Source organism: Microdochium trichocladiopsis, assembly GCF_020744255.1.
Source record: "Microdochium trichocladiopsis strain MPI-CAGE-CH-0230 chromosome Unknown B0I36scaffold_9, whole genome shotgun sequence".
In the NCBI taxonomy this organism is placed as follows: Eukaryota; Fungi; Ascomycota; class Sordariomycetes; order Xylariales; family Microdochiaceae; genus Microdochium; species Microdochium trichocladiopsis.
Window position 1 is genome coordinate 2333030 of NW_025763552.1, and position 21269 is coordinate 2354298.

Genomic DNA, 21269 nt, shown 5'->3' on the forward strand with positions numbered 1-21269 from the left:
GACAGCCAGCCCCCGACGGAATCGGCTTCCTGTCGGCCGAGTCGGCCAATGCCCGTTGCTGCATGTGCGGGCACCCATCCGGCCGAGTGGGCGGCGGGCAGGCGTCCACAAAACTTGGCCGTTGCGTCCCAGCGGCGGCGGCGGGTCGTCGTCGTCGTCGTCGCCACGTTTAATTAGGTATACTGGAGCCTGGCCGAATGACAAGTGTCAAATGTGCCTGCGCCATGGAAAAGGACAAACTCGCAGGCGGGCATCTGAGCAAATCGAGACACGGCGCTACCGTCACCTCCACCACGTGGCGCACCTGGCGCAACCCCACCACGCAATGCAAAAGGGTGACTCGAGGTTTTAGATCGTGGATCGTGGCTTGCGCACGTGGCTTGCACGTCTGAGACTAGATGACAAGGGAAGATGTAATTACGCAGCACCACTGAGGCTAGTCCGTCTGGTTCTTGCAAGCACTACCCGACCCGGGCCCGGGACCGGATCTGCAGTGCCAACTTACTTGGCTGACCACCTTGCACGGAGGAATCTCCGTTCCAAAACGCGTGATTGTCCATCGGGAGACAGTTGGTCCCGCGGTCCCTGCACCTCGAAATCCGGTGCGACGCCGCGCTACGCCGTAGTCTCGAGACCTTGGGCGGAGACTCTTGTGGTTGGCTGCATACCAGTGGTATTTAGATGATGACGATGGCCGTCAGCATCAAGCCCAGTGGCTAGCTCAATAGTGTTTCCATGAGTGCACTCCACTAGGGCGGCGCTGGCAGGCTCGAGACTACCGACCAGTATTGGCCACCTCTTGATAGGGAGCCCTCCCCACCATGATCTACAGCCTCTAACAAGTGGAGTGCATCGCGGAGAGCGAGCAGCAGACCGTCCTACTTCTAGGTCTTAGGGGGTATCCGACGGTTTAAAGCTGGGCCGTCGGAGATGTCACCGGTTGGCTTGTGGCTGCAATGCTTGACCGTGCGGATTACGCCCGGCGACGGCTATCCTCAGCGTGCAAATGCTCGCGACAGGGAGCCAGACCAATCTCACGACTCACACTGTGCGCTAATACAAATTGGCAGATATCGCCAGCCGTGTTAATGACGACACTCACAGCCAGCGGCGCACCGTCGTCTCAGCATCTGGCTAAGGACCTCTTACCATCGCTGATTCCTATGAAGATGTGGCCTGGAGATTTGCTCTAGATCCAGCTGCTGATCAGGGAACTTCGGCGTGAATTTGCTTGTGTCTGTCGTGCGTCATGTTGCGTCTGATGCGCTGCCGTGCCAGCACAAAATGGCACCTGATGGGTTTTTGGGTGATCAGCTACAGAGTCAAGTTTGGTTGAGATGAATGCAGCCGGAAGGACGGGCAGGATTGATGCTGAGAGACATGGGACGGGCCGGGTTGCCTTCAAGTGCAAATACGGTAGAACAGCCGAAGTGATCTATCTCCATCGCCTCACGTTTCCGAGCAGCCGATCACACAACGACGCGCGGCCAGGCTCCAGAAGAAAGCCTGTAAATGTGTTGGCTGGATGGGCGGGTCCACCGAAGCCAAAACTGGCTGGGCTCCGCCGAATCTTCGCTCCAGCTTCCCGCTCCAGGGGCTAATTTACTGCTTCTGTGTGCCTGTGCCTGGGCATGCCAGTGTCTCGGGGGCCCGCAGTGCCTGTTTCATGGCCGCCGCGAGTCAACAACCAACAACGCCCTCCACCAGCCTACAGCAGCGCTTGTGCACCCGACTCAGGCACACATCCATGCATCCGGCTGACACTGCCGTGCTTGCGGTGGCGCCTGTCCGATGTCGTTTACAAAAACTCAAAAAGGTTGTGGTTAAGGTTAAGCTGATTTTGCTTTAGACCCATGCCACCACACATTAGTCGCGAGACTTCGGCGTGATCTGCATCGTCAACAATTGTAGTGTTGATGGGTGCAGATGCTCCGTGCCTTGGCCTTGCAGAGAGTCGTGTTCTCTCGCCCGGAGTGTCTAGACGGGAGATTTGCAAGACGTGCACCAAGGACAGGACACCTGCGAGTACTCCGTAAAATCTTCTGAATCAATGCAGAAAGCACAACTCTGGCATCTTGTCGATCTCTACGGCCCACCCTGCTCGCCAACATAAACAGCAGGCTCGAAATAGCCACAGACAACGCCTCGCTGTAATAACAACAAAAGCTTGCCGTCCGCAGGGAAAGCTTGTCGATGCTCTACGGATGACGATACGAGCAGGCCCCTGGAGGCGGCGATCCGCAGTGGACGGCAGGTTCCGCAACGGCCAGCACCAATGGGGGACCCCTGTGTAGTTTCTTGGCAGCCCACCAGGATGCTACAAAACAACGCCCTCTGAAACATCAGCCATCGTCAGATGCTCGAGATGGGCCGACAATGGACGCCCAGAGCCTCCCCTCGCTTGCGCCGCTGCGCCTTCTCTTCCGCCTTCTATTCTCCGATGCGCCCTGCCCGGCCGTCCCTTGTTGCAAAGAACCCTGCCGGTGGAAACACTCCCCATCCGCACAAAACACGGGCAGTCGCAGCCCGGGCTGCCGCCGGCCCACTGTAGCATCACCGTTGCCGTTGCCGTTGCCGTTGCCAGTGCTGTTGCTGCTGGTCTGTTCTGGTCATCCGCTCCACATGCTGGCCCGTCTTATAAAGTCGTGATGGCCAGGGCCAGCACCCTCTTGAGTCTCGTCTTGCTCCCCTTTTCGGTCTCTTGTGCCGGTTCACACGTGCTATTCCTCACTACTTTTCCCTTTTCGGAGTGTTTCTTCTGCTTCTTCACTGGCAGCCGGCCTGCGTTCACTTTCCGTGTGCATAATCGACTTTTTCTCTCTCTCAATCTTTCGAGGCGCCTCACATTATCCAGCAAGATGGTTTCTTCACGCGTGCTGTACGGTCTGACGACCATCGTGGCCCTGGTCAACGGCCAGGCTATCATCCAGAAGGCCGTTGGCGACAAGGGTCAAAGCAAGAGTCTACTGGGTACGTCGACGGCAACATCTATTTAATCATATCACACTTTGATTGCTAACATCTTTTCCCCCGGCCAACAGTCAACGCCGCCGACCCCAAGGACGCCAACCTGATCAAGCAGCAGGAGATTGTCACCAACATTGTCAACGAGTGCGGCCGGACCCTGCTGGCAGGCAACATCGACATTGGCGAGCAGACCGAGATCGAGCTGGCAGCCGGCAACGTGACGCAGTCCAAGAAGGGCGGCGTCGTCACGGTCACGATCAACCAGGTCAACAACCAGGGCTCCGGCCCGTTCACGTGTGACATGGACCTGACGAGCAACTCGAACGGCGCGGTCGGACAGACCCCGCTCAAGGTCACGCAGAACAAGGCCGACTTTGGCAACGGCGTGCTGACGCTCAAGGTCGAGATGCCTAAGGACATGGTCTGTGTTGGAGGTGAGCAGGCACAATCTCTCTTGACCTGAAGTAAAGGCTTCTTCTTGCTAACTTCGAATCACCCCCCTCCCTCTCAGCCTCCACGGGTGATATCTGCACCGTCCGCTGCCGCAACGCCCAGGAGTTTGGCGGCTGCTTCGCCGTCCAGCAGACCGACGTCAAGCCCAACGCCAACACCCCGGACAACATTGTCACCGTCGCCACGCTGGACCAGGTGCTCAAGCAGGTCGCGCAGGACCAGAAGGACTTTGAGACCTCCGTCAACGCCATTGCCAAGTCTGGGCTCAACGACCAGGGCACTGCTGTCGCGGACGCCCTGGTTCAGAACAACGCCGATGTGCTGAATGGCAACAACGGCAATGGTAACAACAACAACGGTAACAATGGCAACGGTAACAACAACAACAACAATGGTGGTGGTGGCCGCGGCGGTAACGGTAACAACAACAACGCCGGCGGCGGCCGTGGTGGCAATGGCAATGGCAATGGCAACAACAACAACAACGGTGGCGGTCGTGGAAATGCTGGCGGTAACGGCAACGCGAATGGCAACGGTAACGGTGCTGGCCGCGGCGGCAACAACAACAACAACGCTGGAAACGGCAACGCTGCGAACGGCAACGCCGGTGCCGGCCGGGGCGGCAACAACAACGCGGCCAATGGCAACGCCGGCAACCGTAACAACAACCGCAAGCGCTTCGCCCGGGCGATGCGCAAGTTCAACGCTTAGACGGCGATATGACGTGTCTGGATCAAGCATGGACATCAGGAGGCTCTTGTTTGGGAAAACAGCGTGCATGTTGAGTTGACCTGCGTGCGCCAGCCAGGCCTTTTGCGGGCACGGCTTGGAATCCGGTGTGTTTTTTCAGGACCGAATACTTCGTGTACAGCAGAGATAGAGGATCATTGACAATTAATCTGGTGTTGAGGGAACCCTTGGTCAAAAGAATAAAGACGGATGCTTGTAGTGATACGTTGTGAAAAGGCAGACCAGTTGCAGCGTCGTGCTTTGAGTCGGTATGTTCGCCACGAATCCCCGATTTGATGTAGACAATGCAGTACAGTCGTCGATGTGTATCTACTGTGGTTTATTGTGGATGCATGTGATGTTGTTGGCTCTGTCCTGGGGCACCAGAAAGCTACAGTCATCCAAGTGACCAGGTTTAGGAACAGCCAGTGGTCCTGCCGGGGAGGTTCTCGGGTACCCGCCAATTTAATGTATTGAATCAACTAACCTCTAGACAAGAGAGTATTGGGAGCGGAGGGAAGTGGTGCTACACAGAAAGGCTCTCTGCATATCTATTTATGCTGCAGGTCAGATGTCATTATCCGGGATTAAATCGTTGCGCCGGTCAATTCGGGAGTGCAGCCTTCTGCCAAAGATGGAAATATGATCATAGAACGTGAAGCACGGGCCAACAAGGATTCAAGCAGATTCAGAGCTAATACAGGCCTAGAGTCATTAGAATCATGATATGCCAGCATATCCGGCTTCACGCAAAAGATTAAAGGCAAGCACCAACCACATAATGACAAACCATTGAGAGTTGCCCCTTCATTTTTTTCAGAGGTTTTCTGTACATGACTCGCTGCAGCAGAGCGTCTTGATCCTCTGCACCACATCAGGCTCGCATTGTGCTGGGGTAGCATACCAACGCAATGGAGTCATCGAAATGTCTTGTTACGTTTTGGTCGCAGTCTTAGCGAACAGATACGAGGCCCTTATGCCTATGACGATGGTGAACCAAGTCCTTCACAACTTCCTCCGAGGCAAGGACCACTTCATAGTCTGACGCGCTAGGGGTTGCTTTGTCCAGCAATCGCGAGTCCATTGCCCTCCACCCAGGGACGGAAGAAGGCCAGCCAAAATGTTGTCAGTCGTAGGATGGGATCGCGGTCGGCGGGTGCATGCCTGACCTCAAAGCGGTAGAAGTGTCGTCACAGACCATCATGTACACGTCGGTTGCGGGCTTATCCGAGTCCGCGTGAGGATATTGTTCTCGATTGAGAGTCGGGTCTTTCCTCAGCCAGGAATTGACAGACCTATGGCTGACCCTTGTATGATTCATCCGCTCCTGCATGGGGCCACATTTGCAGCCACAGCCGTCGTTCTAGGCTTATGCATTAAATTCATCTTGGCAGGTGAAAGGCCAATTCCTAGGGACATCGGCCGTGACGGAGCCGCGTGTGGAAAGCCAGTAGAGACGCGAGCGGCACGCTTTAATCGGCAGGCACATCTTTCGAGATGGTAGCAGTGATTGCCCTATGCATTGGACATGACTCACGCTTTCTAGACCACACCCTCGATGACCTGATCCCTGCAGAAGGGTTCTTCTTCTTCCAGCAAACGTTAACTCCTGAGGTATGATCGACGACCGACATGCACCACACGCGCTGCCCGCTGGAATTTGCAAGCAATCCCCGTAGCTTATCGCCGACTGCTTGAGCCTCTTACAACTGTGGCGTCTTAGCAGAGACATAACGCCCCACCCGTGCCCTGCACCTGTGCTGTCAGGTCATCTTAATCCCAGAGGCCAAGCCTTAGCGTGGGCATCGGCGTTAAGCGCCCTCCGGCCAATGTTAGACGCTGACAAAGGACCTGCTGGTCGGCGATACAGCACACTGAATGTTCCAGCAAGCGTTCGCAGGTCAGAGATAAGGAATATGAGCAAAGAAAGAGAGGGAAGTGATTGACGCAGTCACATCATTTTGCAGAATGGCACCTACGGTCCGCTTGTCCCTTGGCGTCATCAGTAGCTGACAAACGTGGATTCTTGACAGGATTGAAGTGCTGGATCGCCATGTGCGGTTCTTCAAAAGCACGGGCATTTCGTCCGCCGCTGAGAAATAGAGCCCCTGCGGTCCCGCTGGGACAACTCCGATCCTGGAGAGCCTCTTCCGCTGATGGTGTTCTTGGCGCGCTAGGACAGCTCCGTCCCATGCAGACCACGCTTTCGGGTCGGCCAGTCACACACTGTACCCTTTGCCTCGTTTTTGGCGTCAGCGCAGATAGGACCCTTCCGACAGCGAGATGCAAGAGGTGCGAAGACGGGCATGTTGTGCCAATTGCGCGCGCACACGACATGTTGCAGTCGACAGAAGCCATCAAACCTTGATCGTCTTGAAGAAAAGACTGTCCCGCAATTGAAAATCTCAGGGTTCAGGACCCAATGGCTCTGAAGGGCTACACAGTGTCTGTCTGGCCTTATGAAAAATGCTTATCGCGCAAGTCTTGGCTTGGGCAGAGGTGAGCGATGCCCCACGCCTCTCTCACGCAGGATTACCAACCAATGGATCGTTGTGCCGGGGACCTCAGACACCCTGGTTTCCCAGGCCGTGTCTCAAGGGCTTACAAATTCGCGGATGGAAGCTACGCCGAACCTGGTCGCGGCAGTTGTCTCTCATTCTCAGGGGTGCCAATCTAGATCTGAGTCCCTGACTCAGCTAGCACTAGCAGATCTGATATAAAGCAGGATGCCGCCTGGTTGTACAGCGCTAGTGATTTGTACGAAGGGGGTGCTCTATCACTTACAACTTGCCGACCACCGCTGTACAACTTGACTGCACAGGGCAGACGATTCGTGCCGCACACTGACAAGCTCGAGAACAACGAATCCGCCAAGATGGACTCTTCAGAGGCCCCGTCGACCACACGGTCCTCGACAGATATTGAGAAGAATGCGCAGGCTGAAGGTCAAGCGAGCGGCACGGACTCCTTGTCACCACAAACAGAGCCTAAGGAGGAGGTCCAGCAAGCGACTGCATTGCAACTGGTGCTGGTCATGACTGTCGCTATCACGTCTGTCCTCGTCATCGGTCTCGACCAGGTAGGTTTTCGTCCTCTTCCTGCCCAAGCTCCCTTCTGCAGCCGCCACAAGCCGGATGTGCATCACTTGGCTGACGCGGCTTGTCCTCATCACCCCAGACCATTGTCGCAACGGCCATTCCCCGCATCACCGATGAGTTCAAGGGTCTCGACAAGGTCTCGTGGTACGGTTCCTCCTATTTCCTGACCTCGGCCGCCATGACGCCCGCGTGGGGTAAGCTCTTTCGCTACATCCCGCTCAAGACCGCCTACCTCGCCGCCTTCTTCGTCTTCGAACTCGGATCCCTCATCTGCGGCGTGGCGCCCAATGCGGACGCGCTCATAGTCGGCCGAGCGATCGCGGGCCTGGGCGTCGGTGGCATGCTCACCGGCTGCCTGATGATGATTACCTATGCGATGCCGCCCGCCACCCGTCCCATGGGCTTCAGCAGCGTAGTGACGGGGTACGGCATCGCGGCGGCCCTCGGTCCCCTCATCGGTGGCGCATTCACCGAGCACGTCTCCTGGCGGTGGTGCTTCTACATCAACCTCCCCATCGGTGTTCTCACGCTCGCGGCAATCATCTTCGTCCCCAAGCTCGAGGCAGCAAAAACCCAGCCCGCCACCATTAAGGAGATCATCCTTCAGCTCGACCTTGTCGGTGCGTCCCTGCTCATGGGCGCCATCGTGGCCATCATCCTCGCCCTGCAATACGCTGGTCAGACCCTGCCGTGGGGCAGCGCTACCGTCATCGGCCTGCTCGTCGGCTTCTTCTTGATCATTGCTGCCTTCTGCGCGTGGCAGGTGTACCTGGGAGAGAAGGCTGTGCTGGTCCCGCGGCTCATGAAAACGTATCCCCTCTGGGCGAACGCTACGTGGCAGTTCTTCTTCTCGGGCGCGTACTTCATCTCGCTGTACTATCTCCCCCTGTACTTCCAGAGCGTGTCGGGCGTGAGCCCTGGCGAGTCCGGCGTGCGCAACCTGCCCCTCGTGCTGGCCGTCTGCCTGGTCTCGATCCCCGCGGGTAAAGTGCAGGGCATGTGGCCGTCCAGCATTGTCTGGTTCAAGACGCTTTTTGGCGCCCTCGTCATCATCACCTGCGCGCTGTTCTACACGATGGACGAGAACACCTCCACGGGCCAGTGGATCGGCTTCCAGATCTTGGGCGGCGCCGCGTGGGCCTCTGCCTGGCAGTGTGCCATGCTCACGGTGCAGAGGGACCAGGAACCGGCGGATCTGCCCATCGCCACGTCGACCATTAGTCGTAAGTGCCTGCTTCCCCTTCCTTTATCGAGAGTGCTCCATCATTTGCCCATTGGCTAACATGACCGCTTTTCCCCCGCATCTAGTGACCCAGTTCCTCGGCGGCGCCATCGGCGTGTCCATCGCCCAGATGCTCTTCAACAACCGCCTCCTGTCGTCCCTCGCCGAGTCCGCGCCCGACATCGACACGGCGGTCGTGCTCCACACCGGCGCCACCGAGCTGCGCAACGTCTTCAGCCCCGAGGACGTCCCCCGCGTCGTCTCCGCATATCTCGCGGGCCTGCATTGGGTGTGGATATTCGTCACCGTGTTCGCGAGCATCGGGTGGGTGCTGAGTCTGCTGGACTACGTGTACATGAGGGACTTGCTCCGGGCGCCGGCTGGTGGCAAGGAGAGTGGTAAGAGTGCGGAGCCGGTGATTGCGCATTAGATTTGAATTTTCAGCTTGGCATATGGGCCGTTAAGACGGGTATTGAAGGATCTGCAGCCTCGTGGTACTTTTCAGCGAGAAGGATGTCTCCGCCAAGCCCTCGCAATCTTGACAATCAGGGATGAAAGGTGCGGGGCCGAGGAAGCTCCCTCTCAACCATCTCCCCTGATACTGCTCTTAGAACAATGACATAGAATAGATTGCTACCAAAACCTCCACGACTAGGCGACGATTGAACATGATGGGAGCCTGGCACATATTTGTGTTAGTAGTATGGCTACATTTGCACAGATAATTTCAAACCGAAGGCTGATACTTGCGAGGGTCAACTGGTTTAACATGCACGATCTCTTATTTGCTGAAGGTTCTCATTTGAAACAATAGTTGATGCTGGAGCGGTGCACGCGGCCGCATAGAGATTGTCGCTTCTTGTGGCCAACTCGCTCCGAATGGCCGTAGAACGTCATGTGAGTCTGTCAATTTGACTTGATGCAACAAAAGACCTGTGATGGTGGGATAGGAGATGTTCATAGCGGCATCCTTGGTCCATGAAGCGTTACTTCCCGCGTTGGACGTTGCGCCTGGCCCATACTAATGCTTCCCGTGTCCTCTGATCTTGCTTTGGCCCGTAAGCATGGTTTTTGCATGCTACAAGATCTTCGAGAACATGGACCGCCTCCTCAGCCCGCCTCCCGGCCACGTACGCCCGTGCAAGCCAGTGGCGCGACATGAACCTGCTTGTAAAACTAGCCTCGTCAAGGTCATCTAAGACTGTGCTATCTTCCGCGTCAACATTCTCCAGCAGCTCAATTGCCGGCTGTGGCCTCCCAACGCCGAGATATAATCCCGCGAGCCTATTCTTGAGCTCAACCCGACGTGGGATTGTCTCTCTCATCGCAGCGCGGTCATACTCAAGCTGCAGCTCGAGGCAGCGGATCGCCTCATTTGGCTGACCTGCTGTCGAGTATGCGTCTGCAAGCCATTCTCTTGTGAGATCATGGCATAATTCCTCCTCAGGCAACTGTAGCTCGCGCATGTCCACAATAGACTCGAGAAGCTCAATAGCCTGTTCTGTGCGCCCTGAAGCCATGAATGCTTGCGCCAGCTTATCCTCTATCTGGAGCCGGAGGATATCTATCGCATCCAATCTTTCTCTGGCAATCTTGTTGAGCTCTTCTAGTATCTGCGTTCCTTTTTCAGGCTGAGCGGCAATTATGTATGTGTCCGCAAGATCCATCTGCCCTTCAAGCAACCTTTTGTCGCCGGCGTCCATTGTGAGCTTCTCGTTTTCGACCACGTGAACAAGGAGCTCCTCTGCGTCTGCGAAACGATTTGCTTGCAGGTATGCACCTGCCAGCCGGCGCTCCGAGTCGAGTCGACTGGGATTTTGTTCGGGCAGCACTAGCCTCTCCTCCGCCACAACTTCTTCCAAGAGCGTAATAGCCTTTTCGACCTGCCCGTTTTTCAGATGAATGTCTCCAAGGATAAGTTGAAATGCCAGACGGGCAGGATTTGTGCTATCAAACTTTGCATAGAAGTCGACATGATCCTGCATCAGACTTATACCCTTAGCATGCATGCCGTGGAAGGCATAAGCACGGGCTAGACATGTTTCGATCGCAGATCGGCATCGATCTGTTGGAGGTCGGCTGTCTTTCACCTGCTCATACGCATTTTGCAGGTATGGCAGAGCTTCGGTAAACCGAAACTGGTGTATCAACTGGCGTGCCACCCTGTAAGTGAGTTCTGGCCCGTAACGCACGGGATGCGTTAGTTTTGTCGCGAGTAAACGGACTGCGTGCGGAAGGTAGAGTCGCCACTCACGCCGACTGCTTATATTGGCGTCAGAGCTCGGCAGGACCCGTCCAAGATGTCGGATTCCCCCAAGGACTTGTTCGTCAGACTGCCCTTGCTTCTCGACCCATAGTCTTGTTGCGAGATGCACAAGACTGTGCATATCGTACACCTCGCCATTCCCACGGTCGACTAGAAACGCATATCCCAACAGCATGCTCAGGGCCTCGACAGTCTCAACCTCCGTAGACGCCTTGGGTAGCATCGATCGTGGAATCGACTTCGGCTCAACACATGAGATGAATGCCAGCAGACCGGCTGCCGCCTTGCTGTACTTCTGTATCTGCTCAAAAGAGACAAGCCAAGTGGTCGCCACCGCGTTATTCGAATGACGGTACCTTGTGCTATCCCGAAACTCCCTGCTCATAAGCTCAACCATGTTTTGATCAGCGCTGTTGAGCAGGTGGAGATATTGCTTGATAGATACTTGGTTCCGGTTTAGGTATGCTGTGGCCTGCGTGATTGCTAGTGGAAGGAATGTGAGTTGTTGCAGGAGTTTGTCTGTTGCGTCTTCGTTTGTGGTCGGCTTCCGTATCAGAGACTTGGCCAAAAGGTCTCTGGCTTCGTGGGGTTCCATCTCATCCAACTTGATCACATCCGACCCAGCCATCTCGCAACCGACTCCCCAAGACCTCGTCGTAAAAAGAAGGAGGCCATGCTCGCTCTCGGGCAGATAGTCTTCAATGCCTGATGATCCGAGTACTAGCCCGGCGTCGTCTGCGTTGTCGACTATGAGGAGCCACTTTCCTGCGCTTTCAGAGCACAAGTAATTTCGAATGGTTTCTTTCGGCTCCTCCAGCTTCGCGTCGATAGTGACACCCAGTCTTGCCCCGAAATCAAGGTACGCCTGATCGAATGCTCCGATGCTCGAGACAGGCAACCAGCAAATGTGGTACTCGGGCTTATTCTGTTGCATCCAATGTGCAAACTGCAGGGCAATCTGTGTCTTCCCGACACCCCCAAGACCCACGATAGCGAGTCTCCGACACTCTTCCTGATCGAATAACTTCGTCCGTATCTCTTCTAGTACTGCCGTACGTCCGGTGAAGTTCTTGTTGCGCATCAACGGAAGGCAGACAACACAAGCTGAACGGGTTGCAAGGGCGGGAGCTGCTGCTGAGAGGAGAATCAATGTCAGCAGGAGTACAGCTGTGGGAAACGTCTGGGGCCGCCAAAGATAACTCACCTGGGGCGGCTGCTGATCGAGGTACCCACGAATCCAGGAACGCTTTTGCACAAGCCGCTGCTATGGCCGCCGCATAGTGCTGCCAGGCTTTGCTCTTGTGGCTGTCCGCGTAGTCGCAAGCCCCCTTGATCACCAGGCAGGGGAAGATGTCCCAGACCCCGGCGCCCTCCATCTCGAAGCCAATGATGCCCTCCTCCCGGGCGATTCTGTCGCGTTCCTCGCCTGATTTGAGGACAGTATCACCTGATGCAATCAGGCCGAAATGCACTCTGGGACGACAGCTGCTGTCATTGTTTTCTAAAGCAAGCCGATTCCTCGATAGCAATGGGCCGTCGCATCCGCACTGGATGCAGGTCTTGTCTCTGTCGAGGTGATGGTACGTGGGTTCGAACAGTCGGTCATGCTCTTTCCCCGGATACTGTGCTGCCAGGATCGGTTGCTTTTGCAATAGAGCCAAGTAATGCTCCAGCTTTGCTTGAAAGACCTGCTGATCACGAAGGCCTTGCAGCTTTGCCAGCATACTCCTGATCTCGAGGGTTGGTCGCGCCAACGAGTCAAGAAGCGTGTCCTTGCGCTCAAACCGGTCTGGATACCGTCTGCCAAGGTCATGCTGGACCACGCCGCTGCTTACGACGACGTCGCCAAGCACAATCTCGGTCCTCGCGTCGCCAGGGCCGTAGAACGGGACAGCGCCACACACCCCAACAATGAGGGCGAGCCTGATGTTCGGGAAACTCGTCTTGCAATAAGCCGCGGCCATGCTGGCGCTCGTCTTGCCCATGCCCGGCATGTGCACGAGCACGACGTTGTGCCGGCCCATCGTCCCTGTCGAGTAGGCATTTGGATCGCCCGATGCTTTGTCGTAGGGCTGTTTATTGGTGTCGCTATCCTGGTCTTCACCCTCATTATCGTCCCAGTGGTGATCGAAGAGGGCCTTGACGGCATCGGCCTCGTGCACGAGGGCACAGATGATGGCGATCTCGAAGTCGGCGCGGGCTGCCGGCCTTCGCGGCGGGCGCTCTCTGAAAGCCATGACCGCAGCAAACGGCCCCGAGACTCGTCAAGCCATGGTATCTCCGGGCCTTCTTCAAACTGGTCGTCGCAGCTCAACTTGCGCAGAAGATGATGAATGGGGGTCAGAGGTTTTGGTAGTGACACAAGTGACAGCCTGACGCAACGCCTTGGGCTGACCTGGCTACGACTCAGCCCCACTCACCTCCTTGTGACAACCCAACCAACTGCATGGAAGGACTCGGCCAGGGACAAGGGCAGGCGGGCTGAGGGGGCAGACAAGCGGTAATTAGGTAATCCATCTGCGCAATCATCCACACAAAGAGCCAAGAGCTGATTCTTAGCAGTCGGCTCGCATCACATGCGAATGCCGCCCACTACGACTTGAGGTTGTCGCACCCCGCGACTACATAAATAGACATGACATACACGAGGAAGGAGAGGTTTGTACCAGGGGAAAGATGCATAGATGATTGGCTTACTTTTCACTCCGTGATAGATCCAAGGATCATTTCAACCCATACTTGGGCCGGTCCATCGGTGGCCCAAAGTGACATCTCTTCGTGGAGACACAAGAGAGAAGATAAGTTAAGAATCGGTACTGTAACAAATCCAGCCTCGCAGAACAGCAAAGACCTTCAGCGCCTAGCCCGCGGCTGGCCTCGGACCCCGTAGGCTGAATCGTGACAATATAGTTCCGGAGGTGCAATACTATTAAGGGGCATCTGGATAGGCTCACAGGCCCTGTGCTGACTGCATGAGTTCTGTCGCCACGAAAAGCATTGCGGAACTTGACAACGGGGGCACCCGGCACAGCCACCACAAGACAGCCCTGCCAGGCCCCCACATATCAGTCGGGGGGCGCTTTCGAGCGCCTAATATTTACGTCGATGCTGGGAACACCTCCTTTCGGACTGCATATTAGCCAGGATCAGGTACCCGACTTTAAGCGACTACTGCCCGGACGCAAAATGCCTCCGGAAGCTATCAACGGATCCTACCAACGGAACTTGCCATGTGCGCAGCCCCAATCTGCTTGCCGCCCTGACGAGGCGGGAAGGTATCGCGTCCCCATTCGCCACGGCACAGTCGATATCAACAGGCTGCAGGAGGAATAAAGCGTGTTGCCAAGCACCTTGTTGGGGGTCCACAGTCTGTCTTTACAGCGCCACGAATTGCTGCATGCTCGTGTAGCATCCTCTCTCGTGAGGCCGGTGACGGATGTGTAAAAATAACAATCAGGGCTTGACACGTCGCCTTCGCCTTGAACTACCACTTACAAACACACCGTGGCCCCTGACCTATAAGACTTCATTCGTAGAATATGCCATGCTAATGAGACGGAGTCGAGAAGCTCTGCAACGAAGCTTCCGCAACACAGGTGACAACAGCCCGTATGATCAGGACCCAAAACCTCGCTCAAGATGGCTCCTTTTACGTCGGTCCCCGCACATGCTCGTACGATAGCCGGCGCCTGGAGAGACGACCCAAGTCCTTTGAACCACGACCACAACATCGATGACCATGATACAGAGGACGCCAGCCTCCTGGGGCATAATGGTACAAGTCATACGCCAGCGGAAGCATATCGATACGCAAGCGTCCAGATGTTGAAGCAATATATCCCAGAGGTTGAGCCAGACCATGACCGCGCAAAAACGCTGCGTGTCAAGATGGCGAAGCGGTCTGTGATGCTGACAATACAGCTTAGCATTGCGGGCTTTGTCCTCGTGCTCAACTTGGGCCTTTTGCTGTGGCTGCTAAAGTTCTACCCCGTGGACGCCCGCGGCATCGGCACTTTTGTCTTTGGGAACTGCCAGGACCTCAACTTGCTCAACGGCGCCGCACACGCGGTCCTCAACATCGTCTCGTCGCTCTTCCTTGCATCTGGCAACTATTGCATGCAAATACTGGTGGCGCCCTCTAGGGTCGAGATCGACAAGGCGGAGAAGCAGGGACGCTCGCTCGAGGTTGGAGTACCCAGCATCAAGAACTTGCAATACATTGGCTGGGACCGGACGATGCTGTGGCTCCTTATCGGGGCCATGTCGACACTGCTACATCTCTTGTAGGTATTCCCGAAGGACATCTATTGCTTCACTCCAAATTCTTATTCATTCCCAACTAATGCTCGGCGTGGCAGCTGGAACTCGACCTTGTTCACATCCATACCCGTCTTTGCCATACCTCGCGCAGTCGCCACCAGCGACTTTCTGGTGGCGCCCGACAACTGGACTCTGTCAGATCCACTGGGAACGAGCGGTTGGTGGGCGTATGCACCCGGCTACGGCGAGCTCTCGCACAATCTGTCGCTGATCTACGACCTCCAGGTGGCCGCACCGACCATGAAGCGGCTGGAACCGGCCGAGTGTATCGACAAGTTCATAGACCCACTGACTGTATCAGCAAGTGTCATTGTTGTCGCTCAGAACATGACATCGGCGCAATTCAACGGGACTTCGCTGCTGGACGGGTGGGTGTCTGGGTGGGAGTCGTGGACGGGCTCGACGAGCTGGATCTGCAGCGCATACATGTCGCCGGAGCCAGACAAGTACCGCATCTGCAACGACGACTGGACTAGCGAGTTCAAGCATGACTGGCAGCTCAACTGGCACAGCAAGTGGTGGATCAAGGTCGACCACTGCCTGGTGGATGTGGACGAGAGCAACACCCAGGACAAGTGTGGCTTCCACTACAGCATGCACATCTGGGCCATGGTGTGTGCGTGCTCTGCCCTCGAGGCGGCCGTCATCTTCGTCGTGTGGCTCAAGAATCATCGGATGCGCGCAACAGGCCCCAAGAAGCAGCGGCGTACTTTGGTCACCATCGGTGACGCGATTCAGAGTTTCTTGGAGCACCCAGACTTTGGCGACGATAGCGATCATGAATTGTCAGCCAGCAGAACGACCAGGACGAGGAAGTCTGCCGAGATTGTCACCGTCAAAAGAATGCCATGGCATGTCACACCACGTCTCAATTGGTTCGCAGCCATCAGCAAGCGAGCATGGCTTCTTTCGTACACCTTGTAAGTGGGCTGGCAGTTCCAACTGACCTTTTCCCCGATACCACTTTGGACAAATCATCCCTGCTAACACGCCATTTGAAGCTTCATCGCAGGTCTAGCCGTCCCAACAATCTCCATTGCCTTCTCTTGGGACCACCTGCGCAGAGTTGGCATCGACATGAGCTTCAAGGCGATCTGGGCGCGCAAGTTCAGCGTATTTCCCGCCACGACCACCAACCGCTTCGGACCACTCGACGATGTTCCAAAGTCGCCGTTGGTAGTGCTGCTCGCCAATGTACTCGTGGCTAACAGCCCCCAGCTGCTCATGAGTGTCCTCTACCTCTTCTACAACAACATCCTGACCCGGCAGCTGCTTGCAGACGAGTGGTTGCGGTTTTTCCGCAGGAGCGAGAAGAAGCCGCTGCGTGTCTCCTCGCCCAAGGGCATCCAGCGATCCTCGTATTCGCTGTCTCTGCCACTCAAATACTCGGTGCCCCTGCTGGCTTGCACGACGCTCTTGCACTGGCTCCTCTCGCAGAGCATTTTTCTAGTGCAGACGAGTGCCTTCCAGCTTGCCCGTAACGGTGGCCACCGCCAACCCGAGTACGATGCCACGATGCGCGGCTACTCGATGCTAGGCAGTCTGCTCAGCGTCGGGCTTGCCTTGCTGCTGCTGCTGGCCATCACCTTCAACGCCACCCTGCGCAGCTACCGCGACATTCCGGCGGCAGCGGCAGCGACAGCGGATGGAGTCACGGCTCCCAGGGCCAGCATGAAGAACCTCGGTCTCCTGCGACTTGGCTACCACTGTGGCATCCTGAGGGCACTCTGTGCTGAACGACCCGCCGCCGATGTTGACGCGCACTTGTTCCCGCTCGGCATCGGCATGGTCGAGACCGCCAAGAGCAAAGCCGCGGCCTGTCGTGGGCAGCTCGTCTTCTCGACAGACATCCAGCTCGACCAGGCGCCAGTCCCGGGCGAGCTGTACCTCGTGCCTACCCTCGAGCTTCGTGAGCCGAGACCTGGGGGCGCATGGCACATTCGTGCTAGCGTGGCTGCGCGTGAGACGGTCCGGAGAGCTACTGCCGTACTGGGGATTCGTCGGCATCGAGGAGGACGATCGTCATGAGAGACAGTCACCTTTGCGAGAACATAACTGTTGTCACAGGAGGAAAAATATGCATTGCGCTTGTTTTGACACAGATAGTGTTCGCGAAAGCAGTATCTAATTATTGGCTTATCATTGCCTTCGTGGTGTAGTTAATTCTTTGTTGTAGTTGAGTCAGTGTCAACCTTTTGCACTATTCCTTGCAAACAGAAAGGCAAAGCTATTGAATTTTGCCTGACGAACACCTAAGCTGATCACTGCTTTTCTTTTAGTCAACAAACTGCCACAAGGGACCGTGTTTAAACAGGTTCTTCCAGCTGAGGATGGAATTTCATGTCGTCTCTTCGCCGTTCTCGGTCGTATCTCAGAACTCAATATTTCGAATTCTTCAAGAAATCCAGAGGTCCGAGCACTGCTGAGGTCAGCATCAGCCGCTCGATTCGTTTTGTAATTGCATGCACACGACTGCCTTGATTTCTCCTCCTCCTCCTCACTCGTGGTGGCGTTACTTTGCCAGGCGCCTGACCAATACAGACGTGCGGCACCCGGTGCGACAATTACAGTATAAAGATGAAAGGCGGTGCCCAAGAATCATTTTTGAGCAGGCTTGGGGATCAATTCCTTAACCCTTGAACACTACGATGTTCCTTGAATGTACCTGGAACCTCGGACAGGAAACAGTATTCTGTCGAGCAGGGGTGCAGAAAGGTGTGGGTGGGGCGGGGCTGCTTCAGCGCGTCCAGGCCGCGCCCTGCACTGCACCCCTGCTTGACCTTCTGCCATTCACTTATGAAGCTTCAAGCACAGTACCATAATAACCGCGGCCATGCCCTCCTTCACTTGCCTGCTTGCCCGCCAATGCGGCCATCAAGACTATCACCATGCCGTCGTTGGCGAATGCTGCACGAAAACACACTGATTTTGTTCGCCTCTTTCAAGAGAGGGAGGCGGAGCAACGGAGCAAACGGCCAGATGTGCTCGACGCCTCACAGCATGAAACGTTGCGCAAAAACCTCGACGAGTTGAAATTCATTCCCCCTGTCTGGGCTGATTCGACGCAGCTGGGTGTCTACCTCGTAGCAAAAAAATGGAAAGAGTAAGTCATCAGACATGTCATATCTTGGAAGACTTCTAATAAGTTATACACCTCAGTTACTGCGAATCCAACAAGCTCGGCGACTGGATATCCGTCTTGAAAGAGACTGAAAACATCAAAGCCATTGCCATGGACTTTTTGCTATGGATCTGCGAAAATGGGGCAATCAACTCCTACGGCACTACCTGGGGATATTTTCGACGCTTCAAGCAGTTGTTTGTGTTAACCACACGACGGGATTTTGCGAAGATTGACACTATGGAGGTTGACAAGGTAAGTAGGCTGTTCCGCGGCTGTTCCAAGAGAAGACGTGAGAGCGAAGAGGTTGATAGAGGGCTTGCGAGGATGATGAGTGACCCAATAACTAGTCGAAACTGATCCAGGACATTATCCTTTTCGCGACTCGAAAGACCGACGAGTAGCTGGTCTAGGACTGGAAGGTAGGTCGCATCAAGTTTCGATTCCTGGCTTCTTGTCCGGTGAGCTAAAACCTTTTGTAGCTGTTTATCCGGGTTGCCGCATTTACGGTCGGCCAGAAAGCGACATACGGTGGCAGCGAAGATAAACAGCGGGATGGCCATTTCAACTAGGGCTTGGACTGTCGACTGGCCGGGCCATGTCGTAGCTAGCTGGCGATCTGGAGGGACTGAGACATTGTACTGATCCCGGATCCTTGCTAGCTCGGTCTCCAAGAAAGCGCCAATATCGTGCTCGAGAATCGGTGCGGGTATCTCGTGGAGCACGAGGTCCTCGTACGTGCCGTTAAGCTCTGCAAAGCCAAGGCGGATGGGAAGCTCAGGCCGGCTTGTAAGGAGAACCCTTAAGCACAGCGATCTAAGGGTCCTTGCGCGTGAGAGAAGATGGATAATCAGCTTCACATCCTCCTCCCGTTCACATTCATCGAGTGCATCGACTACTAGAATGAGGTTTGGGGCCGGGGAGGCGGCTTGCAGAGGCGCGAAGATGAGCTTATCGAACTGTTCCGGTATCGCTTTCGTGACTACCGTTGGGTCGGCGTCAATCGCTTTCTTGACGTGCACCGCTAGGCCAGGCCAGCGCAGGGTGAGCTGGGCGGCAACGGTTGTGAAGAACTTGGCGGCCTTGCCGCCGTCGCCGTCGCCTCGCTTGAAGAAGAAGCTGGCGCCGAGGCGGCGGCGGTCTGCGAAGTGGCGGGCGACGGTGCGGGATATGGTGGACTTTCCGGTGCCGGCCATGCCGTTGAGCCAGAAGATGGCGTGTGCCTGGGGCTGGTTGCCGGGCTGATCGGCCCATTCGCGTATCCGGCGGAGAAGATCGACTCGCGTGTCGCGGTGGCAGGTCGGGGCGGTGCCCTCGGCTTGGGAGTCGAAAGCGGCGCCGTCGGCAGTGGGTAGCTTGTCGAGAACGAAGAGAGTACTACTGGTTTCCCTACTGCTGGTTTCCCCACTGCTGATTTCCCCACTGCTGATTTCCCTTTTGAGCCTTCGAATAGCATTCTGCTTCCCCTCGCCGTATAAAGCCGGCATGGAGACGCTGAAAATGCCTAGTAGACAGTATGCCCAGTCTTCTTCGCGTGTAGTCTCGCGGCTCTTCGCCCATTCGAATCGTTCGTCGACGTCGAACTGGGAAAGGTCGGTGCCTCGAAGTGCTGCGGTAGCTATCCTTGTTATTTCGTGGATCGGTTGCTCCAGAGATTTCTTGTCACCAAGTCTTTGACCCCCTCGCGCGAAGAACTCGACCGATGCCGGCGCAAGAAGCTCTTGGAGCGTCCAGCCCCGGGTGAACCATCTGCTGTCTCGAAATGCCCGTTCCCAAGGCTCAGATGGCTCTCTCTTCCGCTTACGCGCCCACAGCCAGCAATTGAGACATCCGACAGATATACGTAGCAGCGAGCTGCTTTGCGGTACCAACGAAACATCGAGATAATCGCCTCGTTCAGCTCGACTTGGTTCGACTTGTCGATGCAGCAGGTGTCGACCCAGAAATATCGCAAGCCGTCATGTATCGCTCGGTTTGCGCAGAACCTCAGTTTATCGTAGCCAGCCTTATCGCCATCGGTGCCGTCGACCAAATCTTTGAAGGTGACCTCCTCGGGGCCCCATGTGTGCGAGAGTATGGCATATTCGAGATCTTCGTTCGCAGGTAGATCCTCTGTTCGAGTGAAGCTGCCATCGGGACTGCATTCCAGGAGTCGCATTTGGCATAAAGGTCACAAAGGGTACGTTTCGATGAGCGGGAGCGTTGTACGCCGCTCTGGCGAGAGCCGAGCGTAAGTCGAGCTGGAACATCGAGGCTAGGAGGGCGAGGATATCGTGAGGCTGTAGGCAACCACCGCGGATCCCAGAAATTGCGCACCCGTAAAGACGATTCGGCGGCTGGGCCAACTCGGCTGAACCTCGGGTCCAATCGAAAAGTATGGCAGAGGTCACGATCTCAGGCCTTGCACTAGCCACATTCCAAATCAGCCACAGAACGAGGCCTGTGTGAGCATCGTTGGGCACTAACCGAAATCGTCATTCGCTTTTATCCGAGGTACTGTTCTGCGTCGCGATTTGGTAAAGATCTGGACACCACAACAGCCACAAGGCTCATAACGATTACTGGCGTAGTAACGAGGCCCTAAAGCTCGGATATGACCTTTTTATAAGTATTAGAGGTGATAAGAGCTTGATGGTAGAAGCATATTGGAGGAACTCTCTTTTGCTGTCAACGGAGAGGTTCTACAGATCAGGCGCGAGGGCGACAACCCCAAGGTAAATTTCTAGTAAGAGGGGCTGAGAATGCTCAAGAGTGGCTGGAGAATACGACTTATATAAAAGTTTGGGAGACGTTGATATGTGTGGAGTTTTTGACATGTTTACAGTCAAAGTACCCGTCATTTTTTTCGGCACGGCGGGCTTTTCGCCACGCAGGGATGGACGTTAGTTTAAACTGTACAGTTTGCCGAATTGCTTCCCAAGGAGTCATGGATCTAGGAAAATCTGTCCGAAGGCTTCGCGGGCCTGATGCTGGAAAACAAATTCCAACGATCCAAATGCCGATGGCTGACCACTGTAGGTTACTGGAGGCGTGTGCACCCTCGAAGGGTCATACCGGCATTCAAATCGCGTGACAAAAGGTTGAGATCTTGGA

At 55.6% G+C, this 21269-nt stretch overlaps 6 protein-coding genes across 6 annotated transcripts; 3 read left to right on the forward strand and 3 right to left on the reverse strand.

The window, feature by feature from the left end:
* Positions 1–2858: 2858 nt before the first annotated feature.
* Positions 2859–4131, forward strand: B0I36DRAFT_376812 (uncharacterized protein; the record flags this gene model as incomplete). Its single annotated transcript, XM_046160496.1, has 3 exons — positions 2859–2970; positions 3042–3401; positions 3479–4131. 3 exons carry the CDS (start codon positions 2859–2861, stop codon positions 4129–4131), a joined length of 1125 nt encoding a protein of 374 aa, XP_046008680.1.
* Positions 4132–6822: 2691 nt separating this feature from the next.
* On the forward strand, positions 6823–9239 carry B0I36DRAFT_295918 (major facilitator superfamily domain-containing protein). The gene is made up of 3 exons (XM_046151875.1): positions 6823–7228; positions 7327–8470; positions 8556–9239. The coding sequence occupies exons 1-3, from the start codon at positions 7025–7027 to the stop codon at positions 8897–8899; spliced, it is 1692 nt and encodes a 563-aa protein (XP_046008681.1). The 5' UTR covers positions 6823–7024; the 3' UTR covers positions 8900–9239.
* Positions 9240–9299: 60 nt separating this feature from the next.
* B0I36DRAFT_434623 (uncharacterized protein) lies at positions 9300–12992 on the reverse strand. Its single transcript, XM_046162718.1, has 2 exons — positions 11940–12992; positions 9300–11869 (listed from the first exon to the last, which is right to left on the reverse strand). The coding sequence occupies exons 1-2, from the start codon at positions 12970–12972 to the stop codon at positions 9456–9458; spliced, it is 3447 nt and encodes a 1148-aa protein (XP_046008682.1). The 5' UTR covers positions 12973–12992; the 3' UTR covers positions 9300–9455.
* Positions 12993–14641: 1649 nt separating this feature from the next.
* B0I36DRAFT_295925 (uncharacterized protein) lies at positions 14642–17205 on the forward strand (the record flags this gene model as incomplete). Its single annotated transcript, XM_046151876.1, has 3 exons — positions 14642–15018; positions 15094–15975; positions 16057–17205. 3 exons carry the CDS (start codon positions 14642–14644, stop codon positions 17081–17083), a joined length of 2286 nt encoding a protein of 761 aa, XP_046008683.1. The 3' UTR covers positions 17084–17205.
* A 1255-nt stretch (positions 17206–18460) lies between these two features.
* B0I36DRAFT_225532 (uncharacterized protein) lies at positions 18461–19546 on the reverse strand (the record flags this gene model as incomplete). Its single annotated transcript, XM_046149068.1, has 1 exon — positions 18461–19546. A coding segment is annotated over one exon (1086 nt), but the record flags the coding sequence as incomplete, so codon positions are not given.
* Positions 19547–19603: 57 nt separating this feature from the next.
* On the reverse strand, positions 19604–20334 carry B0I36DRAFT_230805 (heterokaryon incompatibility protein-domain-containing protein; the record flags this gene model as incomplete). The annotated part of the gene is given in 2 exon segments (XM_046149131.1): positions 19604–19969; positions 19981–20334. Coding segments are annotated over 2 exon segments (720 nt in total), but the record flags the coding sequence as incomplete, so codon positions are not given.
* Positions 20335–21269: the final 935 nt, after the last annotated feature.